Genomic DNA, 21,438 nt, shown 5'->3' on the forward strand with positions numbered 1-21,438 from the left:
TTTTTGACACCGCTTCTAATGGGAAACAAAATGCAGATATTGACCTGACCTATGTTGCAAAATTTGTGAAAACTAACCCCATACTTTTAAATAAGGGCAAAACACCCATTATAAAGAACAAGAAGGAAAAAACGTTAAATAAAATGAAAAGCGATTTGGAAAGTACGGTAGCATACAGACTTAGGGGCCAATTCCAAGTTGGTGGCGCAAGTCACTGGTGCAGCGCAACTTTATAATGCTAATTTGGGTATCAAATGCTGGTTGCTAGGGGTGACGGAATAAACAAGCGCAATTTTTCGAGATAAATTGCGCCAACTTGCACTGCCTACTAGAGGTGCCGCAACTCTATGGTGCAAATTTCAATGGAAAATTCGAAAAATTGCGCTTGTTTATTCCGTCACCCCTAGCAACCAGCATTTGATACCCAAATTAGCATTATAAAGTTGCGCTGCACCAGTGACTTGCGCCACCAACTTGGAATTGGCCCGTTAGGGGCCAATTCCAAGTCAGACTTGCACCCGGCGCAAATCGACGTCGCTATGGCAACGGTGCAAAACAGTTTGCGCCTAATTCCAAGTCAAATTTCGCGGTCTAGTTGCACCCGTGATTTGCGCCACCTAATAGCGGCGGTGCATCTCAGATTTACCGGCGCAACTTCATATGTCATTTTATGTTTCGAACATGGCGGCGGCTGCAAGACAGGGTTTAGCGGCTTTGGATTTCGATTTGTTCGAAAATAGTAGTGGTAGTGATAGTGATATTAGTGATGATGGTGAACAACGCATACCAAGGAACGCCTTTCATATTCGGCATATTTCCGAGAGGATTCTATTTCAACATACACGGTTGAACAGAATTGTGTTTGAATATGTTTTAGGTTTGATTTCACCGGCTTTGACTAAAAACACTCGAAGCGGACGTTACCTGCATCTAACACCGATGCAGAAGCTGTATGTAGCACTTCAGTTTTATGCTACAGGTTCATTTCAGTGGCTGGTAGGAAGCAGTGGCCGCGTTTCACAACGTTCAGCGTCTCGTCTCATTGGGGAGGTTACTGAAGCGATCGTGGCCCTTGCTCCACAGTTCATACGTTTTCCTAACGCTGAAGAGTACCTGGCAGTGAAACAAGTCTTTTACCAGATAGGACAGACGAAACACGGACGTGGATTTCCGAACGTTTTGGGTGCAATTGACTGTACTCACGTACGCATTCAAACACCAACAACTGCCCCAGAACAATACGTGAATCGTCATATTTACCATTCGATCATTGTACAGCTTGTTGTAGGACCTGATTTAAAAATTTTTAACAGCTTTGCACAATTTCCAGGTTCTAATCATGATTCGTATGTGTGGAGAAATTCTGCTCTTCGAGAAGCCTTAACTGAAGGCAATTTTCCAGAAGGTTGGCTCGTTGGGGATTCTGGATATCCACAAGAGCCTTGGCTGATGACTCCTGTGGGCCATGTGAACACTCCTCCAGAATTATTATATAATTCTGTCCATATTTCCACTCGAAATCCAGTGGAGAGGACAAATGGAGTTCTAAAAAGTAGGTGGCATGTTTTAGATTGTCCTCTTAAATACTCTCCAAGGAAAGTGTGTCGCATAACAACTGCTTGTTGTGTTCTTCACAATATTTGCACTGAACATAACCTGGATGTAGAAGATTTTCAAGAACATCCACTGAATGACGAATTTCCATGTCAAGAGCCCCAAAATCCCAATTATGACCAAATTAAAAGACACCTGATTGCACGATATTTTACCTGATTGCGATATTTGACCTGATTATGACATTTACCTGATTACAACATTTTACCTGATATGGACATATATCTTTGTTTAATTACAATAGTGACCTGTAGCCTTTCTTTTTCCGTAGGTATTAATTTGTATCCTTTGCAAACTTAAATTTACTTCTACTAACCGTCTTATTTTCAATTAACAATACCCTAATCCCTTCCTTAACCTGGTGGGAATTTGTCAGCCTCTACGTGGTCTCACTAGATACTTCCGTAACTGAATGTTCCACACTAATAAATTTAATCCCTAGTTACCTTTTCTAGCTAGTTATTAATAATGTTATCAGTAGCACGTTTTGGATTGCTTTTTTTCTCCAAAGATTAATTTCAAAATTTCAGTTGTGGAGAGTAACAAAATGGGCAAGAAACATACAACTTAATTTTTAAAATAATTTAATTTAATATCAATAACAATAGTCAACAATAAAAAATGTAATTGGAATATTTTCTTAATTTTGAACTTTTAGTTTTTTTTTAATTGAAGATTTTCCTCTAAAATTTCCAATTTTCTTTTTTTTAGAGCTACAATTTGTTCTTTTAAATCTCTTATTTTTTGGATGACCTCAGTTTTAAAACTTTTAAATTCAGTAACAATTTCTGATAATAAGAGATTCTGCTGTGTTTGCAGATTTGTTTTTTTTTTAATTTCATTTGATATGCATAAAATTAAGTATTTACTAAAAAGTAAAAACTTTAAGTAAAAGCAAATGCTCAATAGTAAATACTAAAAGTAGAAGTTCTTACTAAAATTCGTATGCATAAACTTATACTTATACTATTAAGTAAATACTTTAAATTTTCCAGTAAATACTTAGAATAAAAAAAAAATAGGCGGTGTCACTCAATGATGACAAAATCTTCCCGACATTAAAGCCGTGTGTGCGTATTTTGTAAGTGAGACCTACATAAATCCCCCTATTCTATTAAAATGAGTTCTTCTGAATCTGAATCAGAAATTATAGAATCTGCCGAAAAGAGTAATAAGCAAGAACAATTTGTTTCATTGCTTAAAAAGTGGCCGATTTTATTAAGTAAGTCGCAAACTCCAGCGAAAAGAGTACAAAAGAAGGAAGCTTTAAAAGAATTTTCAAATGCTTACCTAAATAATTGTGGGGAACAACTCACTAACGAAAAAATATTAAAAAAAATTAACAATATGAAGACGGAACTAAAGAAGAAATCAGATATGAATAGGACCGGAAATGAAAAAAACGTGCTGAAATCCTGGGAGGAAACCTTATTGAAATTAATAAATGGCACTAATGAAAAAAATCCCACGATTTATCGAATTCCAGGTATGTTAACGTTTTAATGACGTTATTACTTCGATGATGTGTGCAAAAATTTATAGCAATACTGTTATCAGGTGCTGCAGCTGCCGGAACTTCGAAAGAAGTGGAGGCAGTAGAATTGAATTCCGCCCATATAACTACTTTGCCATTGCCACCCAAAAGAAAGTGTACATCTACAGAACTAGCAGCAGAAACGGATGAAACTAGAGTTCTATCGCTTAGCGAGTTGCAAAGGCTAGTGTTATTGGAACAGTTAAAATTAATAAAAATGCAACAAAAAGAAATTGAAAATAAAAGAGAAAGGGAATAATTTTGTACGTCGTTAGAAGAGTTTTTTCTGTTGTTTCTGTTTTATTAAAATAAATATGTTAGTAAAAAAAATGTTCTTTATCTTTGGGCATACAAAATTTGAGCCAATTCATTTCTGCGTTGAATTCCTTGAATTGGATTGTGGTTTTCGTGTTCTACAATTTCATCATCTTCTTCAAGAGGAATATCAGGAAAGTCGTTTACATCATTTACAAATTTAGAAACGTTATGCAGAACAAAACAAGAAACTATCAATTTTGGTATTCTAGACAAACGAACCCTAATATCATTCATCAAAATTGGAAATCGTTTTTTCACTTGACCGAAACATCTTTCGATAATCACTCTGTTTCTTTTGTGCATGTTATTAAAGTGTATTTCAACCTGGTTTCTTGGGTTTCTGTAGGGAGTTATCAACCAAGGAGCAACAGCATAACCCGAGTCACCTAAGAGGATGGCCTGTCCTTGATATCTCGAAATAATGGGTAATACTGAAGAATTTCTCCAAATTCTACTGTCATGCACAGAACCTGGCCACGTGGCATCAACACTTGTAAACCATTCTCTGCTATTACATGTAGCTTGTACGTTTATTGAAGCAAACTGCTTCCTGCATATGTATTCATCTCCATGTTCTAAAGGTTTTTTAATTTTAATCTGAGTGCAATCTAGAGCGCCAATAACAAAAGGAAAATTAAATGCTTCTTGCCATTGGTGTCTAGCTGCGTCGATTTCAGCCTGTTCTGCCGGAAATTGAATCCACTGATTTACCTTTTCGTAGATTTTTTCACTAACAAATTTTACGTTTCTGGAGACTGAACTTTGATGGGTACCACTGTCCTCACCAACACCAACTTGAAAACCAGGATCACCGACATACCTTAAAAATATTTGTATTTTTTGTTTTGGTGTTAAAGCACCTCCCCTTCGTTCATAGTTTTCGCCCAAAAACACGTCGGCTAGGTACTCTACGTTGTCTTCTTCAAATCGGTACATAGCTTTATAAGTAGAAGCACCAGCTTGCCTTCTAGCCTTATAAATTTTTCGTCGCCGAATGGGCAGCATGAATTGAGCCATTTTGAACTTTATTCACGTCAATCAATCCACGACTCATGATAATTTGATTTAATTTCTCTTAGAACAAATAAAACAGTAACTGTTAAAATAAGATCGATTTTGGCACATGGCGGGGCTGGTACCTGCTAAGATAAGAGTGATTTTGGCAAATGTGATACCCTCTAAGAAAAGAGAGAGAGGGTGGGCGGTACAAATACCTGCTAAAATAAAATTGACTTTGCCAAATGAGATACCTTCTAAGAAAAGAGAGGCCGAGTAGGTGGGGCTAGTACCTGTTAAGATAAGATTGCTTTTCACAAATGACGTATTCTCTAAGATATTTAATTAAATTATTATAAGAAAAGACACTAGGGGCTCCAAAGCATTTTCAAATTCTTTCTAAACAGGAATACCTAGAACTTCAAGATTGTTTTAAATTTTTGAAAAAAAAAACAGGCTTCCAAAATTTACTCAAAAACAGGTCAGGTCAGAATTTTCCAAAAATAGAACACCAAAGTCACCCAAAATTGTTTTCAAGCATCTCATATAGCAGCTTGAAAAAAATTAAGTTTTAACTTGTGAAATCAAGTAGATACTATTTATTATGCATATTGATCTGAGTATTTACTGGAAAATTTAGTAAATGCTGGAAAAATTTTAACCTAGCTAGCATGTAGTATATACTTTTTAGTTTAAACTAATTTTTATGCATATAAACACTAGTACATACTTAAAATTTTCAGTATTAAGTATTTACTAATTTTTATGCATATCAGCCAAAGTAACAGTCTTGGCTATTTCTGTTATTTCAGGATGTCTGCAATTTTCCATCCTATTTTCATCGTTTTCACTGTCATCATCCATTTCACAAATATCTGTGAACATTGATATAGTTGGCATGTTGAACAAATCGATACATCCCACATTTAACTTGATAGAGTTTTTGAAAATATCAATCATAATGACGGTAAAGGTGCATTTACATTGATAGAAGAAGAACAGACTGCCCATGATTCCATGTCCCTCATTTCTGTATTTATAATGTGATGCTAATACTTATAAGTAAATACTTAAATTGATAAGTTTATACTTATGGAAAAAATATGCAAATCAAGTACGCGCACATCAAGTATCAAATAATTATTGCATTTCGGTGGCTGAAATTACTAAAAGTAGTTATTCTTGTGTGATAATTAAAGATGTCCTCAAGTAGCGAAGAACTGAGTGATGGAGGTAGTCTTTTTGACACCGCTTCTAATGGGAAACAAAATGCAGATATTGACCTGACCTATGTTGCAAAATTTGTGAAAACTAACCCCATACTTTTAAATAAGGGCAAAACACCCATTATAAAGAACAAGAAGGAAAAAACGTTAAATAAAATGAAAAGCGATTTGGAAAGTACGGTAGCATACAGACTTAGGGGCCAATTCCAAGTTGGTGGCGCAAGTCACTGGTGCAGCGCAACTTTATAATGCTAATTTGGGTATCAAATGCTGGTTGCTAGGGGTGACGGAATAAACAAGCGCAATTTTTCGAGATAAATTGCGCCAACTTGCACTGCCTACTAGAGGTGCCGCAACTCTATGGTGCAAATTTCAATGGAAAATTCGAAAAATTGCGCTTGTTTATTCCGTCACCCCTAGCAACCAGCATTTGATACCCAAATTAGCATTATAAAGTTGCGCTGCACCAGTGACTTGCGCCACCAACTTGGAATTGGCCCGTTAGGGGCCAATTCCAAGTCAGACTTGCACCCGGCGCAAATCGACGTCGCTATGGCAACGGTGCAAAACAGTTTGCGCCTAATTCCAAGTCAAATTTCGCGGTCTAGTTGCACCCGTGATTTGCGCCACCTAATAGCGGCGGTGCATCTCAGATTTACCGGCGCAACTTCATATGTCATTTTATGTTTCGAACATGGCGGCGGCTGCAAGACAGGGTTTAGCGGCTTTGGATTTCGATTTGTTCGAAAATAGTAGTGGTAGTGATAGTGATATTAGTGATGATGGTGAACAACGCATACCAAGGAACGCCTTTCATATTCGGCATATTTCCGAGAGGATTCTATTTCAACATACACGGTTGAACAGAATTGTGTTTGAATATGTTTTAGGTTTGATTTCACCGGCTTTGACTAAAAACACTCGAAGCGGACGTTACCTGCATCTAACACCGATGCAGAAGCTGTATGTAGCACTTCAGTTTTATGCTACAGGTTCATTTCAGTGGCTGGTAGGAAGCAGTGGCCGCGTTTCACAACGTTCAGCGTCTCGTCTCATTGGGGAGGTTACTGAAGCGATCGTGGCCCTTGCTCCACAGTTCATACGTTTTCCTAACGCTGAAGAGTACCTGGCAGTGAAACAAGTCTTTTACCAGATAGGACAGACGAAACACGGACGTGGATTTCCGAACGTTTTGGGTGCAATTGACTGTACTCACGTACGCATTCAAACACCAACAACTGCCCCAGAACAATACGTGAATCGTCATATTTACCATTCGATCATTGTACAGCTTGTTGTAGGACCTGATTTAAAAATTTTTAACAGCTTTGCACAATTTCCAGGTTCTAATCATGATTCGTATGTGTGGAGAAATTCTGCTCTTCGAGAAGCCTTAACTGAAGGCAATTTTCCAGAAGGTTGGCTCGTTGGGGATTCTGGATATCCACAAGAGCCTTGGCTGATGACTCCTGTGGGCCATGTGAACACTCCTCCAGAATTATTATATAATTCTGTCCATATTTCCACTCGAAATCCAGTGGAGAGGACAAATGGAGTTCTAAAAAGTAGGTGGCATGTTTTAGATTGTCCTCTTAAATACTCTCCAAGGAAAGTGTGTCGCATAACAACTGCTTGTTGTGTTCTTCACAATATTTGCACTGAACATAACCTGGATGTAGAAGATTTTCAAGAACATCCACTGAATGACGAATTTCCATGTCAAGAGCCCCAAAATCCCAATTATGACCAAATTAAAAGACACCTGATTGCACGATATTTTACCTGATTGCGATATTTGACCTGATTATGACATTTACCTGATTACAACATTTTACCTGATATGGACATATATCTTTGTTTAATTACAATAGTGACCTGTAGCCTTTCTTTTTCCGTAGGTATTAATTTGTATCCTTTGCAAACTTAAATTTACTTCTACTAACCGTCTTATTTTCAATTAACAATACCCTAATCCCTTCCTTAACCTGGTGGGAATTTGTCAGCCTCTACGTGGTCTCACTAGATACTTCCGTAACTGAATGTTCCACACTAATAAATTTAATCCCTAGTTACCTTTTCTAGCTAGTTATTAATAATGTTATCAGTAGCACGTTTTGGATTGCTTTTTTTCTCCAAAGATTAATTTCAAAATTTCAGTTGTGGAGAGTAACAAAATGGGCAAGAAACATACAACTTAATTTTTAAAATAATTTAATTTAATATCAATAACAATAGTCAACAATAAAAAATGTAATTGGAATATTTTCTTAATTTTGAACTTTTAGTTTTTTTTTAATTGAAGATTTTCCTCTAAAATTTCCAATTTTCTTTTTTTTAGAGCTACAATTTGTTCTTTTAAATCTCTTATTTCTTGGATGACCTCAGTTTTAAAACTTTTAAATTCAGTAACAATTTCTGATAATAAGAGATTCTGCTGTGTTTGCAGATTTGTTGTTTTTTTAATTTCATCCAACACTTGAGTTTTGGATTTTCTTTTTGGAATCTTAGCTGGAGGAATAGTTGCAGGTATTAGGGTTGATGGTGCAGTTTGGGTTTGGCAAATTTGTGGAGCTGGCATGAAATGAATGGGCGACACTGAAGTTCTGGGAGCAGGTTGACTGGAGGAAGTCGGGCTAGGTACAGCAGAATCCATATTACACTCTATGAACAAGTGACAATGATAAATTATAATTATTTAAATATGATATGTACCTATATATTAAGCACAGTATTGATGTTGAAATTATCTTGTTATTAATTTATAAATAAAAATATTCTATAAACTCTACATACCTTCAATTGGGATTAACAAGATTTCAGGGTCTGGCGGAGGGATCAGAAACGGAGTTGGTTTAACAGCTTAAAAAAAAAAGAATAAAAATGATACAATCAATTCAGTAACAATTGATCTTTATTAACCTTTGTATTAATAAGTATACCTGTAAATATTTGAATGAAGCATTTTTTTTTGCTTTCAGTTGATAATAAATTAAGGAAAAACATTATAATATCAAATATACGTACCTGTTGTCCGGAATGTATCAATTCCTCCCACAATCCTCTCGATACTTTCTGTTCCAATAAACGAAATTATTTTTTGTTCCATTTCGTTGAGAGGACTCTCATCATTGTCGCCTCCGCCAGTTTTTTTGTGCCTCTTTTAAACGCGTTTGCTTTTTGCTTGGTTCTTGCTTTGAGGTCTTTAAATTTTTTTCTTATCTCCCCCACTGTGCGGATCACTGGGGACACTGAATTTACAGCCTCCACAACTTTGTCCCAAGCCCTGTCGCGATGGTACTGTGTTAAAGTGGGACCTTGTAAGGGCCCAAATAAAAGCCTTCTGCGAGCCTCAATCGCGTCCACCAATGTTAGCACCTCTGCACTTGTAAAATTTTTACCTCTTGCTTTATTGCTAAAATTAGGGATTTTGTGATTAATTTTAATATACGTATGTACCAATTATTTTTTAAAACTTGTGCGTGAAATAAAAACATAAATTACTTACGATTTAGTTGCCATGTTTTAATATTTTTCAAATATTCGATGTAATGGACACTTGCGCACTGCCGAGTTGACGGTTAAATTGACGTTTGACAGAAAAACCACATCCAATCAGAGTGAAATGCTGTGGCTAACGTTCCACTGTTGCGCCTACCTTGCGCGGGTGCAATTTCTGTACTTTGAATACCGACGCAACTCGGGGCGCAACGAGGGCGCAAATAAGAGGTGCAAAGTTGCGCTGTGTCCATGATTTGCGTCCCAGACTCAGAATTAGCCCCTTACTTACTACTTGCCTATAAGAATCGTACGACATTTTCATGTTTGGATTTTTCTTTAGAAAGTCGTTATGCATATCTGTGATAGTAAGTTCACTAGATAAATAAAGACGATTGGGAGCATGCTCTCTTCTGTAATGGGATACTGTAGGCGAAAATAACATAATGTGTTCTTTGATGATGTTTTTATCAATTTTTGGTTGCCTCTTGTATGAATCACGAAGATCTTTTTGTGGACTTCGATTTGTTTTCTAAACGGAGTAATTAGTGGCTTTATAAACCCAAGGTCGTAAAAAAAATGCTAGCAGACATTATAGCGCACTTGTTCATTCCCTTGTAAGTAATAAGTCCTATTACGGTTTTTTAGATGTTTTTCATTTTCTTCGTTCCCTTTACATCTTCTCTTAATTTCTGAAACTTGTGTGTGATATGCTATAAACCTTTTTCGTTCGACGAAGTTCATTTTTCAATACTTTTCATTGATTTTGTTTCTTATTTCGAGTGTAAAATTTTTCATGCAAGCTTTTTTGCAGTTACATGGTTCTTTGACACTATGTTGCTCCAGTTTTTTGTTAGAAAGAAACGTTTTTCTTTCAATTGCCGAACTGACGTACTACCATGATGTTTCAGTGTTATTAGACGCGTCTGCAAGAATAGTGGTTGACGACCGCCTGAAACAATGTCCAGTGTACTCGCCTGCGTTGGGTAGACCTAAATATAGAGCAATTTCTTTCGGAATTGTACCAAACTTATTTATTCCAACGCACTGCTTTGTGCATACTTTATTTCTATAGTTTAGAAGAAAAATTTGAACTCTTAGCATTCTGGCTAGAAGGGCGAAGATTCATAAATTTTGCTTTGCGTTGTGATGATTTTCCAAATATTTTTTGATTTCATGCCATACCTTCCCTACTAGATTAAGATCTCGGCTATTCGATGGTTAGGACAGTACATTTATATTATTATTTTTTGTAATAAGTGTTGCAGTTGTGTAACTTGAAGCATCATCCTGTTGAAAAATATAAATACCCACAGGATAGACTGCTTCAGTAGTTGTTAATATGTTTTTCCAAAGTCTCTTGACAATTATTTGCATTTGTAATTTCCCTTGAATGAACTTGATTAATTGGCCTTTAAATTCCATTAGTGCACATGCACCCCCAAACCTTGTTTCCGTTTGCAAACTTGACTGTTTGTTTGAGATAATCCATATTAAAACTCCTTTTTTTTTAATGACTCTTGCGACTATCATGTCACCCAGACATCAAATTTGGACTGAGCGTTAGATATTACTTTTCTCCAATTTATATTATGCCCATATTAACCGATTTTTCTTGTGGGCAATTGCTAATTGTGGTTTTACTTTAGCAATAAACTGATATAAATAAAAAATAGAATCCATCAAAGGTAGCTTTATTTAAGATTTACAATGTAAAAACCAAGCCCTCATTTGTGTATCCATTCGCGATAATATGCTCTTGAAAATTTAGTTGGTTATCGCTATGCATGCAAAAAGTGTGACGTCACATAGGCGTTGGCGCGTTCCAACTGATTCCAAACAAAAATGGTTGCCATGGTTACCTGTGTTAAATGGCCATAAGAAAGTGGAATCAGTGGTACTGGTTTGTTGTGTTTGGAATCAGTTGCTATAGCAACCACGACTGATGACGTCACGACTTTTCTGGTGTATTACAGTGAGTAGTAATTTGTGTTGAAGTACTCCGTCGCCGTCGTCCACTTTTATAAATTTGCATTAGTTGTCGTTGATCACGCGGCTTCACAAGTGGTGGTCTAAAGGGAATTTTACCTTTTATTTCTATGGTACCTCTGTTTGCGTAATATTTTACGTTTATCATCGACGACTAAGCTATTTGGAACAAATCTGCACTTTTACTAATCGATTTTCCCTTGCAGTACTGCGAAATTATTATTTTCAGAAATTTTACTAAAACTAGCACACCCCAACTATTTTTTTTCTAAATAAAAGCAACACTAGCATGAAATACTGCGATCCCTATAATAGTGGCAGCATTTACCAGCTACTATGTTTGTATTTCCATGGTATACTTAGCAAATTTTCTCGGGTGCCCCAACATTTAAATGTCAGCAAAAATGGCATTTTTTATTTAGGTGACAATTTTTGCGTTAAAAGAAAATTTATTAATTTACAAAATACCTTACTCTCTGCCGAAATAGATGAACATGCAAAATTTGCATTTAGTCCAAACGAATTGAATGATATCAAAAATAGGTACCGGATTTTTTTCAGTAACTGTCTTTGTCCCAATATATAGGCTGACTGCGAAATACATGCAAAAAAAAAATGGGGAATAGCTCACAATATGATTATGTCACTGGCAAAAATTCACGGTCCTAAGTGGTAGCAGTGTCTAGAAAAAATTATTTGAAATTAAATGTAAATTGTTATACGCGCCGCTGGTAATCTTTCGTGACCTACATAATTACTGCCATGAATGGGCAGGGGAGTCGGAGTAAGAACCAAAAAAGTAACTTTACCAGGCACTTTTTTAATCGCAACGTGAAAAATACGAAAAGGGCCAGTCATTATCGAGCGGTCGTTGAAATCGGTGTATGGACCAGTTTTCCAATGCAGAGTGTGTCGATATGGTAATTTGTGTGCGCGAACATTTGCATCAGTGGTACAGCATCTCCGAGATCATGGTACCTTCAACCTCAAACTCACGATCGTTGTCGTGATGGGACAGAAAGAAGAAATTGGATTTTCGCAGCTTGTAGTGCATCCTACATTAAAAGAACACGGTCACATCCATACCATGTTGACAAAGTGCACGGTTTGGAGCCCGCTGATTGTCCACGTTGTGTAACTCACTTTTTGTCCGATGGAACTCCACATAGTCGTCAACAAGTACGATTTCAAGAGACGGTTTTCGAGAAACGTGTATTGGTTGGATGAAACAATTCGTTTGTGGAAATCAACAGTGTCCAGTGAAAGTGGCAGCCGCTACTCCGGTGTTTTTTTACCTATCAACAAACCTCTTGCGACGCTCTGACGCTTGTATTGCTAGTCAAGGACAACATTTTCAACATTTCTTGTAAAAAGGTAGTAGCATTCTAAGTTGCTCTTATTTCTGTTCCAATAAACAATGTAAAATCGTTGTGACAAGGACCAAACATTCGTCAGAATCAAAATTACCAAAAAACTTTCACGCTGACCTTTAACGAGAATGAGTAAATGAATGAACGAATGATAAGCAGCAAAAAGTCGGTTTTACTTTTAATTGAAATTGAAAGTGTTTAGGTCGTTTTTATTCGAACGTTTTTCCAACTCTGTTTACAAGGTGGCTCAGTGCCTTCGTATCGAGGGTGGTTCATGGGGGTTTTGCCCCATTCGATTTCTAATTTATTTTTTCTATATTTCGGCTTTACTAGGGTGGGGGATGCCGTGGTTAAATTATTTGCATATATTTCGCAGTCACCCTGTATAGCATTCAAAGGTACTTTTCCATGATGGCCCATTTATTATTCGCTGTGAGAATTGGTCCGAGAATTGTTTGAACAGCTTTTCTACCTTGTCGTTTTGTTATGTCTCTAATTTTACCACTTTGACTTTGTGGTCCATTTGTGAAAAATTTTACGCAGCCTCCACTTTCAGCGCACGAATCACAATATCAGATGATGTCTGCCACCTGGATACGTGTCAAATCTTCTTCACTTCACTTCGACGTCGTGAATCCTGTTGGTAAAGGTTTCAGCCGCAAATCTTTCTTGAAGACTCGGTGGTGCGATGGACTATGTTAGACGTACCAGCCGTTTAACATCTGCTTCAAATTCTTGAAAGGATTTTCCAATTTTCTGTGTTTTTTTCTATCCTGGTATACATACGAGGATGGTCTGAGAAATTCGCGGCCTGTCAATGAAAGAACACATTTATAAATTTGACACTATTTTTAATTTTCTACATAATCTCCCTGGAGTCTACTACACTTGGACTACCGATGCTCCGATGCGATTATACCCTCCCTACAATGGTTTTTTGAAAGGTCTGCAAAATAAGCCTCTACAGCTTCGATAGCTTCAAAATTAGACCCCAAACGCTGTCCACCTAGGAATTTTTTGAGTTCTAGGAATAGATGGAAGTCCGAGAGAGCCAAATCTGATGGATAAGGCGCATGTTCCGACAAATCGTACTTTATAAATCTCTCAATTTTCCCATTGCAATAACATTTTTGTGCACAGGCGGATTGTCTTGATGAAAAATGTTTTTTTTTTCTGTAAACCGGGCCTTTTTTCTCGAGTTTTTTTACGTAATCTATCTAGTAGATTAGTATAATATTCCCGCGTTATGTATTACCTTGTTCCAGATAATTAATAAGTAAAATTCCTTTAGCGTCCCAAAAAACCAATGCCATAACCTTTCCGGACTATGCAACGGACTTTGCCTTCTTTGGCACTGGATAACCAGCTTCTGTCCAACGTTTAGATTGTTGTTTTGAATCTGGGGTAAAATGGTGAACCCAAGTTTCATCCATAGTTACAAATCTTCCCACAAAATCAACTGTATTTGCTTTAAAACGATCTAAACAGTGTTCCGAAATTTGCATGCGAATCCGTTTTTGATCCACCGTTAAAAAACGCGGCACTCATCTTGCACAGAGCTTTTTAATATCCAGTTCTTGGTGCAAAATGTGACCTACCCGTTCTTTCGAGATGCCAGTAGCCTCAGCTATTTCAGGAACTTTACTCGTCGATCAGATAATACCGTATCATGTACTTTTCGAACGATTTCCGATGTTGTCGCAGTTTTTTATCGTCCCTCACGTGGGTCACCTTCAGTGCTTCTATAGCTACGCTTAAATTCGGTAGCCCATTTCTTAATGGTTCAAAATGAAGGTGAAGAGTCCCCATACACCTTTAAAAACTTTGTATGAATTTCGGTCGGTGTTACCCATCTTTAACAAAAAAACTAATTACAGCCCGATACTCAATTTTCTCCATTTTGCGGAATGTCCATAACACGCAACTTTCAAAAATGGATTTGAAGAAAAGTTTTTGACAGAATCTTTAGCAATTCTTAATGTAAGCTTATAATACATGTGCCTATTTGGGAAAAAAAATCAAGGTGACAGATTCATTTTTTATGACTGAGGCCGAGAATTTCTCAGACCATCCTCGTATAACCTTGGCTTAAAAAACACATTTACATAGGATAAGAACTTTCTTGTCGACATGAGCTAACTTTTTTTTCAACGCCGCCTCGAGTTCCAGTTCTTTTGTAATCATGGACTTTCTCTTATTACCACAATAAATTGTGTGTATATTTTTTGTAAACAATAATCAACGTACCTTTCAAAGTCTCAAATCCTTAACCTTCGTTGCCTTTTTGATATTAGAATTATTAGGCCACCAAACATCGCGAACATAAGTTCAATCTTTCGTAATCACTGCGCATGATTGTGAATTAATTTCCACCTTTAATTTTTCGCACTTTTTGTTAAATGTTAACCAAATGCTCCGAATAAAATGCTTAGAGTTGTTGGCTTTAATCCTTGCTAAAACACAGAGTTTTAATTTTCGCTGTTCGTCGCACTTACCCATTTTGATAGAACTTGAAAACTACTAGACAAATTCTCCGACAGTCACAATCTAGAGCCACCATTTACTAATATATTTTTTAACTACTTGTCGCTCAATTTACAGGTAATAATTTTTAGATTGTGCAATACGAGTTACTAGTCCTAATACTTTGTAACTTGTGAATTGTATTTTGTAACTTGCAATATTATTTATTTTACGGCCTAGCGGTTCCTAGACGTCCTATGGTTGGACACCGGCCCACCGGCCTCTACTGTGCGTTGGGATAAAATCATTGCACTCAAAAGGGACTTTAAAGAACGTAATTAAGAATGGGATCACTCTCCCGAGGATTTTCACCCCCTAGCCCAGTCCTTGTTGATCAACAATTCCAACACAGGGCCTCATCTTCGAGATGCAATCTGCTGGTGACGTTGTCAAACTAGCTAAAATCGCCCTAGCTGTACATTTCGAATTTACTGCCCCCCACAGCCTCCTCAAAAAGAGCACTGTTACGGCCGAAGTGGAGACGCCTGAGGCAGACTCCGCATAAGAGATTTGGTTATACTGTACGGGCGCGACGTTGACAATTCGACGAAGTACCGAACGTGACGGAGGTACGGGCGGGACTGTCTTAAAATCAGTGGCGGCTCGTGACCTAAAATTTTGGTGAGGCCACACCTTATGACGTAAAAATAGTTAAATACATATATTTTTTTTTATATCTGTAAATTACTCTACTCTGTCAGTTGAAAATGATACCTGAACATTTTACAAATCATGATTCAAAAAATTTCCAGTTCCATTTTTCCCACACTTGGCGACTTACTTAAGAAATTTGGAATTGTAAGTCGGTTTTATACGTCAATAATACTAGATGAAAATTTATTGTATCACGAATTCGGCGTTTTTGGATCACAGGAAATTTGAACATAAAAAAATATTAAGAAAAATGCACCACATAATCAACTGTCGGGCAAGAACCGACGTGGAGGTGTAGAGTTTTCTTGCCAGGAAAGAAGGATAGGGCAGAATAGGAAATAGGAATGATAACAAGTGGAAGGTTTAAAACAAAGGTAAATAAAAAATGTGGTAAAACAATAGTAATATAAGTAAAATGAAAACTTAATAAAAATTCGAACAACCGCTTCAAAACCGTGGCAAATAACAAAAAAAATTTATAAATAATATAAACAATGACAATACTTATGGATTAATTTATCTTGTAGGTTGTATTTACTGAAATTATGTAGCAATAATTGAAATAAACCTTCAGAAGTTTGTCCAGAACTAACATCGAAAAACCCCATGAATCTTTCGACAATTTTACCGGAGATAACGTAACGAAAAATAACTGATAATGGCGAATTACAACTTATGTCAGTCGTTTCATCTATCTGCCAGGAAAAAAAAGGAGCTTCAAAAATTGGTTTGTTATGACAAAAGAAATTGATTCAACTAACTCGTTCTGAATCATTTTTGATGTACCGGAAAACACGGATTTATTGTCAGAATCTTTTTCCAAAAAATTTCCCAAATAAGTGTCATACCTATTCAACAATGAAATTAATTCTTTAAAATTTCCGCAATTGAAAGACGTTTCTGACTCGTCATGTCCTCTAAAGGTCAGCTCTTGTGTGCATAAAAATATAGCAACATCAGTTAACCTTTTAATAATTTCTCTATTTTCGCGAACTTTGGCATTAAAATTTTCAATTTCAATTTGGCGAGCAGAATCTAGAGTACTGGCAACACAAACTACCTACTCTATAGACGGTCAACGTAAATGGGAGGCTTTTGAACCAGTCACGTGACTAAATTTGTTTCATCTCCCAAACACCAGAGGTCTCCAAAGTAGATTTGTAAGCGTGGTGGGGTAGAAACTACAAGCACCAAAATTCCCTAGAACACTTACGCATTCCTGTCTTTTAACTATTTCGTGTCTGTTTCCGTCAGTGTTCCGTTTTGTTAATTCTCCGTTTTGTTATTTCTCCGTTCGTTATTATTGTTATTACAAAAACAGTTCTTTTAAGAACTACTTTTTTTTACATTTCTGTTTGTAAGGTAAGGAATATACTTGGCTATACCTAAACAATTCATTAAGTAATTTCTGTTTTGAACGCAGGCATTCTGAAAATGGCTCCCGTGAAGTGTTGCATAAAGGGTTGCGAAAAGAATATCCAACCGCAACACCGATTTCCTAATCCCAAAAAGGATTTTGGAAGTTTTAAGCAGTGGATTGAGGCTATAAACAATGACACCTTAACATCAATGGATCCTATAAATGTTTACAATGTGAAGAAAGTTTGTCATTGCCATTTTGAGGATCAGTATTTCAGTGTGGGCAGTAAAAGGTTGCATTTAAATGCAATGCCTAGCCTTCATTTACCCAGTCGTACCACTTTGAGTAAGTATTTTTGACATTTGTTATTAACAAATTCTTAACAATAATAAATAAGTTTTAGAAGATAATGACTGTAAAGTCTGTGAAAATCTCAACTTAACTGGAGCGTCTGTTGAAAATTGTTTAGTTCCAAGTGCTGAAATATGTAAGTGTTTTATTGTTTTTGGAGCAAATCAAAGAACCAATAACATTTTGTCACGAAAGATATTATACTAAGTTGATTGCAGCTTGTACCGTGCCATTTGAAACAGAAGATCATACAAGTCTACATGCCACTATTACTTCCACAAATTGTTTGGAAGTTGATAACAGTCAAAGTGTCACTATTAAAAAACACCATAAAGGTAATTAGTTATGAGAATTGTTATCACAGCTAAAATCCTACTTCTAAGAGCTTAGAAATTGTCGAGTAATTGGGTAATAAATTTAGGTTATGTTTGAGTTTGATAATTATCAAACATAACCTAAATTTAGTACCTACAAATTACACATTGGACATTATAATTACATTTTGTTATATATACATACTTAAAAACAATGAAATCAAACAATTTATTATTATTTTTTTTATGTTCTAGGAAGGATTGAAACTCCTCATGAAATGTTGTCCGTCAATGGTAGTACAAAATATGCTTCAAATGGGAAGGAGTTTAGATGTGGAATTAATGACTCCAGCAGGCACATCCAGTTTTGGCAGCAAGAAGCAATACCACTCTTAGAGACAATGGCATTTGAAGTCAATAAATCAAAAGATAAATCAAAGCCTCCGAGTCTAAAAAATTGGATTTTTACTTTGAAAAATTTTATACGAATTTGGAACATTTTAAAACATGAAGGATTTGATTATCTATTAGGCAGACACTTCAACCAGGATCCACTGGAAAATTTATTTGGGAGAGTGCGCAGTTTTGGAATGCAACAAAACAATCCAACAGCAGGGAATTTCACCTCAATTTTTAAAACAATTGTTGTTAATTCGTCATTTAAAAATTATAGTTCATCATATAATTGTGAAGATGATAATTGCGATTTATTATTTGATGAAATTAGCGTATATTTTAAAGACAAAAACAAAGAAACACTTAAAAGGAGAAATTATGAAGAAGCTTGTACTTTGGAAAATGATCAGAATCTGCAGGCTTCAGAACAGAGCAATTTGGGAGAACAAATGATTCAGCTTGAATCAGGTACTAATTTGTTAATTTTTAAAAGGCAGTATCAGCCGAATAGTAGAAGGTGTTACCCGAGTGTAAATTTTGCAGTGACATTTCAACAAATTTTTAATTGTATCAATGATGCATTGCGCAAACATGGCGGAAAGAAAACCCTAATTCAGGAAAATCATATAAATATTGTCGAAAATGTGGATTTTTCGTATTTCTGTTCACAACATAAGTCGGCAATAGTTCCGAAAATTATAAAAATAATAATTCGGACAACCCTGCACCATTACTGTAATTGTGTTAATCGCATATTGACAGGCAAAGATACTAGACCGATATTAACAGATAACGTCATTAAGTGTAAAGCCAGAAAGATGTACTTGCAAAGAAAAAAACGATTAGACAAGGGACAGAAAATTCTTTAAACTTTCTCCCGATTGTATTTTCATTATTTGAAAATTTTGAAACTCTGTATATTTTGTTTTCAGGAACGGTTTATAAAAGATAAATTAAATATTTAATTGCATTCACCTAGGCTACGTCGTCAATCTCAGTCGATTAGATTGTACAAATAAGGTCTTCATCACATATTCAACTTTAATTTAACATAATTTGAGTTAGATATTTAATTCGCCTTCTATAAACCGGCACTAATAAGTGTTGTTCATGAGCCATCGCAACTTAGGTCACGTATATATGTATTATGTTCTTAAAATATATATCTCTTTATAAAAATAGTTCATTTTTATTTCATTATCCAACTTTTATGGTTTCTGTAAACAAACTTTCAAAAGCATGTTATTTATTGTCAACTTCATACTTATTGAAAATGATAATAAGTAACAAGGCTTTTGAAAGTTTGTTTACAAAATAAGTGTGATAAATATTTTGGAAGGAAAACACGTTCAAATTTTAGCGGGTTTTTACAGACCTTGTTCTCCCAAGCACCAGAGGGAGTCTTGGTAAGTTTTACAAGTCTTTAACAAGCCCGTTGGGCGTCTATATAGTAGGTGGTTTGTGACTGGCAATATTCTGTTGGCCGAGAAGAACAAACTTGCAAGTAGATGACATGTGATCTTTATTTTTGAAATGTTTTTCCAAGGAACGCGACAAATTTTCCAAATCTGCATATCAAGTTTTCCACCAAACCGATTCTCCACTATTCGAGAATAAAATACATGGCCAAGAGAAAAGTTTATTCACAGTTGTACTCCCAGCAAGTCTATCATATTTTGTATACCAATTGAGACTGAACGTCCTGTATTTTTGTTTTTCTATTTGAATTAATTAAGCTTAAATCTGGACATGGACGTTCGCTTTACTTTACAAACAGTTTATCTTCGTATGTTAACTTATTGAAGGAACATTTATTCACGAGATAGTTAACAATGTCATTTGTATTTCGAACAGTGGAGATTACCTGAGTACCAGATGGGCCTGCGTCCATGTTCATTATTATTTAATTACAAATAAAATTAATCGGAGTATCCACAATCCACTAGTTAACCAAGTACCGAACTCTTTAACGACAACGACTGAAATTTAAAATTTTGCACACTGCAAAATGCAAAACGCACGTGCATGTTGACCTATAATGTGGACTGAGCTGAGAAGGAGAACCAATCAGATAAGAGCTGCGGCCGGCCTCGAAACTATCATCTGTCCTAAAGCATTTGATTCCCATAGTAAACGATGCCGGTAATATTGTGCATTGCAAAAACATCGAGCCTCCTAGTCCCACATTTTAATCAACCCGTGAGGCCGGCTTAAACGCATGATAATTCATGATTGGTTAGAATAACGCTGCGCCTTGATTTTGTGGTTGGCATAGAAAATTCAGTTGTCGCGCTAATTTTAAATTACCCCGTACAAAAAAATAGTATGGAAGAAAAACATTTTTTATGGTTATGTATGGTGAGGCCCTGCCTCACCTGCCTCACCTGACAAGCCGCCACTGCTTAAAATATACAGCGTGTTATTGAAAGGTACCTACAAAATAAAATCGACAATTGGTCTCGAAGTATGGGTGCTAAAAGTAAAAAAAAGTTCAAGTAAATGTGTTCTTCTTTTAGAGATAAGAATTATTCAAATTTATGTCCAAATTCGTTGTACGCCTCGGACAAAAGGTCATCTTTCTGTACTAACAAAAGGGTCGGTTATTTTTTTATTATTGTGACAGTTGCTAGGATTTAGTAAAATAAATTAATTTTACCTATTTATCCTTCAGTGGCGTCTAAAAAGGTTGGATAGGGGTTAATTTTCCTCTTATAATTTTGATAACACAAAATAAGTTTTTCAGGCTTCTTAGACTTCGCAAAGAACTGTCAATTTTGTTGTACGTACCTTTCAATAACACCGTGTATACATATCCTTCGAACGTTTATGAAAGTACAATAGATTTTTACAATTTTTTTCAACAGCGACCCATTTTCTCTCATTTTAATCTCCCTTATTGCAATGTAATGTTTTTAATCGCTCGCTTTGTATTCTCATGTAATTTCTAAAACGACGATAAGGTGTTTTTAAAAATATATATTTTACGTACAAACACTGTAGGTGTGAATGCACTTTCCGAAGTCGGTCTGATTTTTTTGCGTCTTGGTGCCTTAACAGGTTCGCACTAGTAGGTATGAATGGGTTGTTATGTCTTCTTGAACTTAAAAAAAAAAACAGTAATGGATTTACTACACACTCAACAAAACTCCACTGCTTAAGACATCCTTGTGCTTTATGTCCATTGTGAATGAGCACTTATGCTCATTGTGAACGAATACAAGCATAGAGCACTAAACATAAATTTTTATGCATTAATGCTTATGACATCCTTATGCTTTATGCCCATTGTGAATGAGCA

The 21,438-nt window shown here is 36.0% G+C and overlaps 5 protein-coding genes across 6 annotated transcripts; 4 read left to right on the plus strand and 1 right to left on the minus strand.

The window, feature by feature from the left end:
- Positions 1–576: 576 nt before the first annotated feature.
- On the plus strand, positions 577–2,241 carry LOC135143152 (putative nuclease HARBI1). The gene is made up of 2 exons (XM_064075018.1): positions 577–1,272; positions 1,331–2,241. The coding sequence occupies exons 1-2, from the start codon at positions 661–663 to the stop codon at positions 1,382–1,384; spliced, it is 666 nt and encodes a 221-aa protein (XP_063931088.1). The 5' UTR covers positions 577–660; the 3' UTR covers positions 1,385–2,241.
- A 288-nt stretch (positions 2,242–2,529) lies between these two features.
- Positions 2,530–3,418, plus strand: LOC135143346 (uncharacterized). The gene is made up of 2 exons (XM_064075202.1): positions 2,530–3,100; positions 3,172–3,418. The coding sequence occupies exons 1-2, from the start codon at positions 2,734–2,736 to the stop codon at positions 3,405–3,407; spliced, it is 603 nt and encodes a 200-aa protein (XP_063931272.1). The 5' UTR covers positions 2,530–2,733; the 3' UTR covers positions 3,408–3,418.
- Positions 3,419–3,484: 66 nt separating this feature from the next.
- Positions 3,485–4,483, minus strand: LOC135143236 (putative nuclease HARBI1). The gene has a single exon (XM_064075116.1). The coding sequence runs from the start codon at positions 4,481–4,483 to the stop codon at positions 3,485–3,487; it is 999 nt and encodes a 332-aa protein (XP_063931186.1).
- A 1,794-nt stretch (positions 4,484–6,277) lies between these two features.
- On the plus strand, positions 6,278–8,476 carry LOC135143130 (putative nuclease HARBI1). Of its 2 annotated transcripts, none has more exons than XM_064074998.1 (2): positions 6,278–6,973; positions 7,032–8,476. In XM_064074998.1, the coding sequence occupies exons 1-2, from the start codon at positions 6,362–6,364 to the stop codon at positions 7,083–7,085; spliced, it is 666 nt and encodes a 221-aa protein (XP_063931068.1). In that variant the 5' UTR covers positions 6,278–6,361; the 3' UTR covers positions 7,086–8,476. The 2 variants fall into 2 exon arrangements, with proteins under 2 accessions (XP_063931068.1, XP_063931067.1); XM_064074997.1 differs by having other exon boundaries at positions 6,279–7,253; positions 8,215–8,476.
- Positions 8,477–16,983: 8,507 nt separating this feature from the next.
- Positions 16,984–19,268, plus strand: LOC135143337 (uncharacterized). Its single transcript, XM_064075197.1, has 5 exons — positions 16,984–17,081; positions 17,143–17,424; positions 17,477–17,566; positions 17,649–17,765; positions 18,000–19,268. The coding sequence occupies exons 2-5, from the start codon at positions 17,154–17,156 to the stop codon at positions 19,007–19,009; spliced, it is 1,488 nt and encodes a 495-aa protein (XP_063931267.1). The 5' UTR covers positions 16,984–17,081; positions 17,143–17,153; the 3' UTR covers positions 19,010–19,268.
- The last annotated feature ends 2,170 nt before the right edge of the window (positions 19,269–21,438 follow it).

Source organism: Zophobas morio, unplaced genomic scaffold, assembly GCF_036711695.1.
Source record: "Zophobas morio isolate AGI-343-1 ecotype UQ-CSIRO unplaced genomic scaffold, CSIRO_AGI_Zmor_V1 ptg000058l, whole genome shotgun sequence".
NCBI classification, from domain to species: domain Eukaryota; kingdom Metazoa; phylum Arthropoda; class Insecta; order Coleoptera; family Tenebrionidae; genus Zophobas; species Zophobas morio.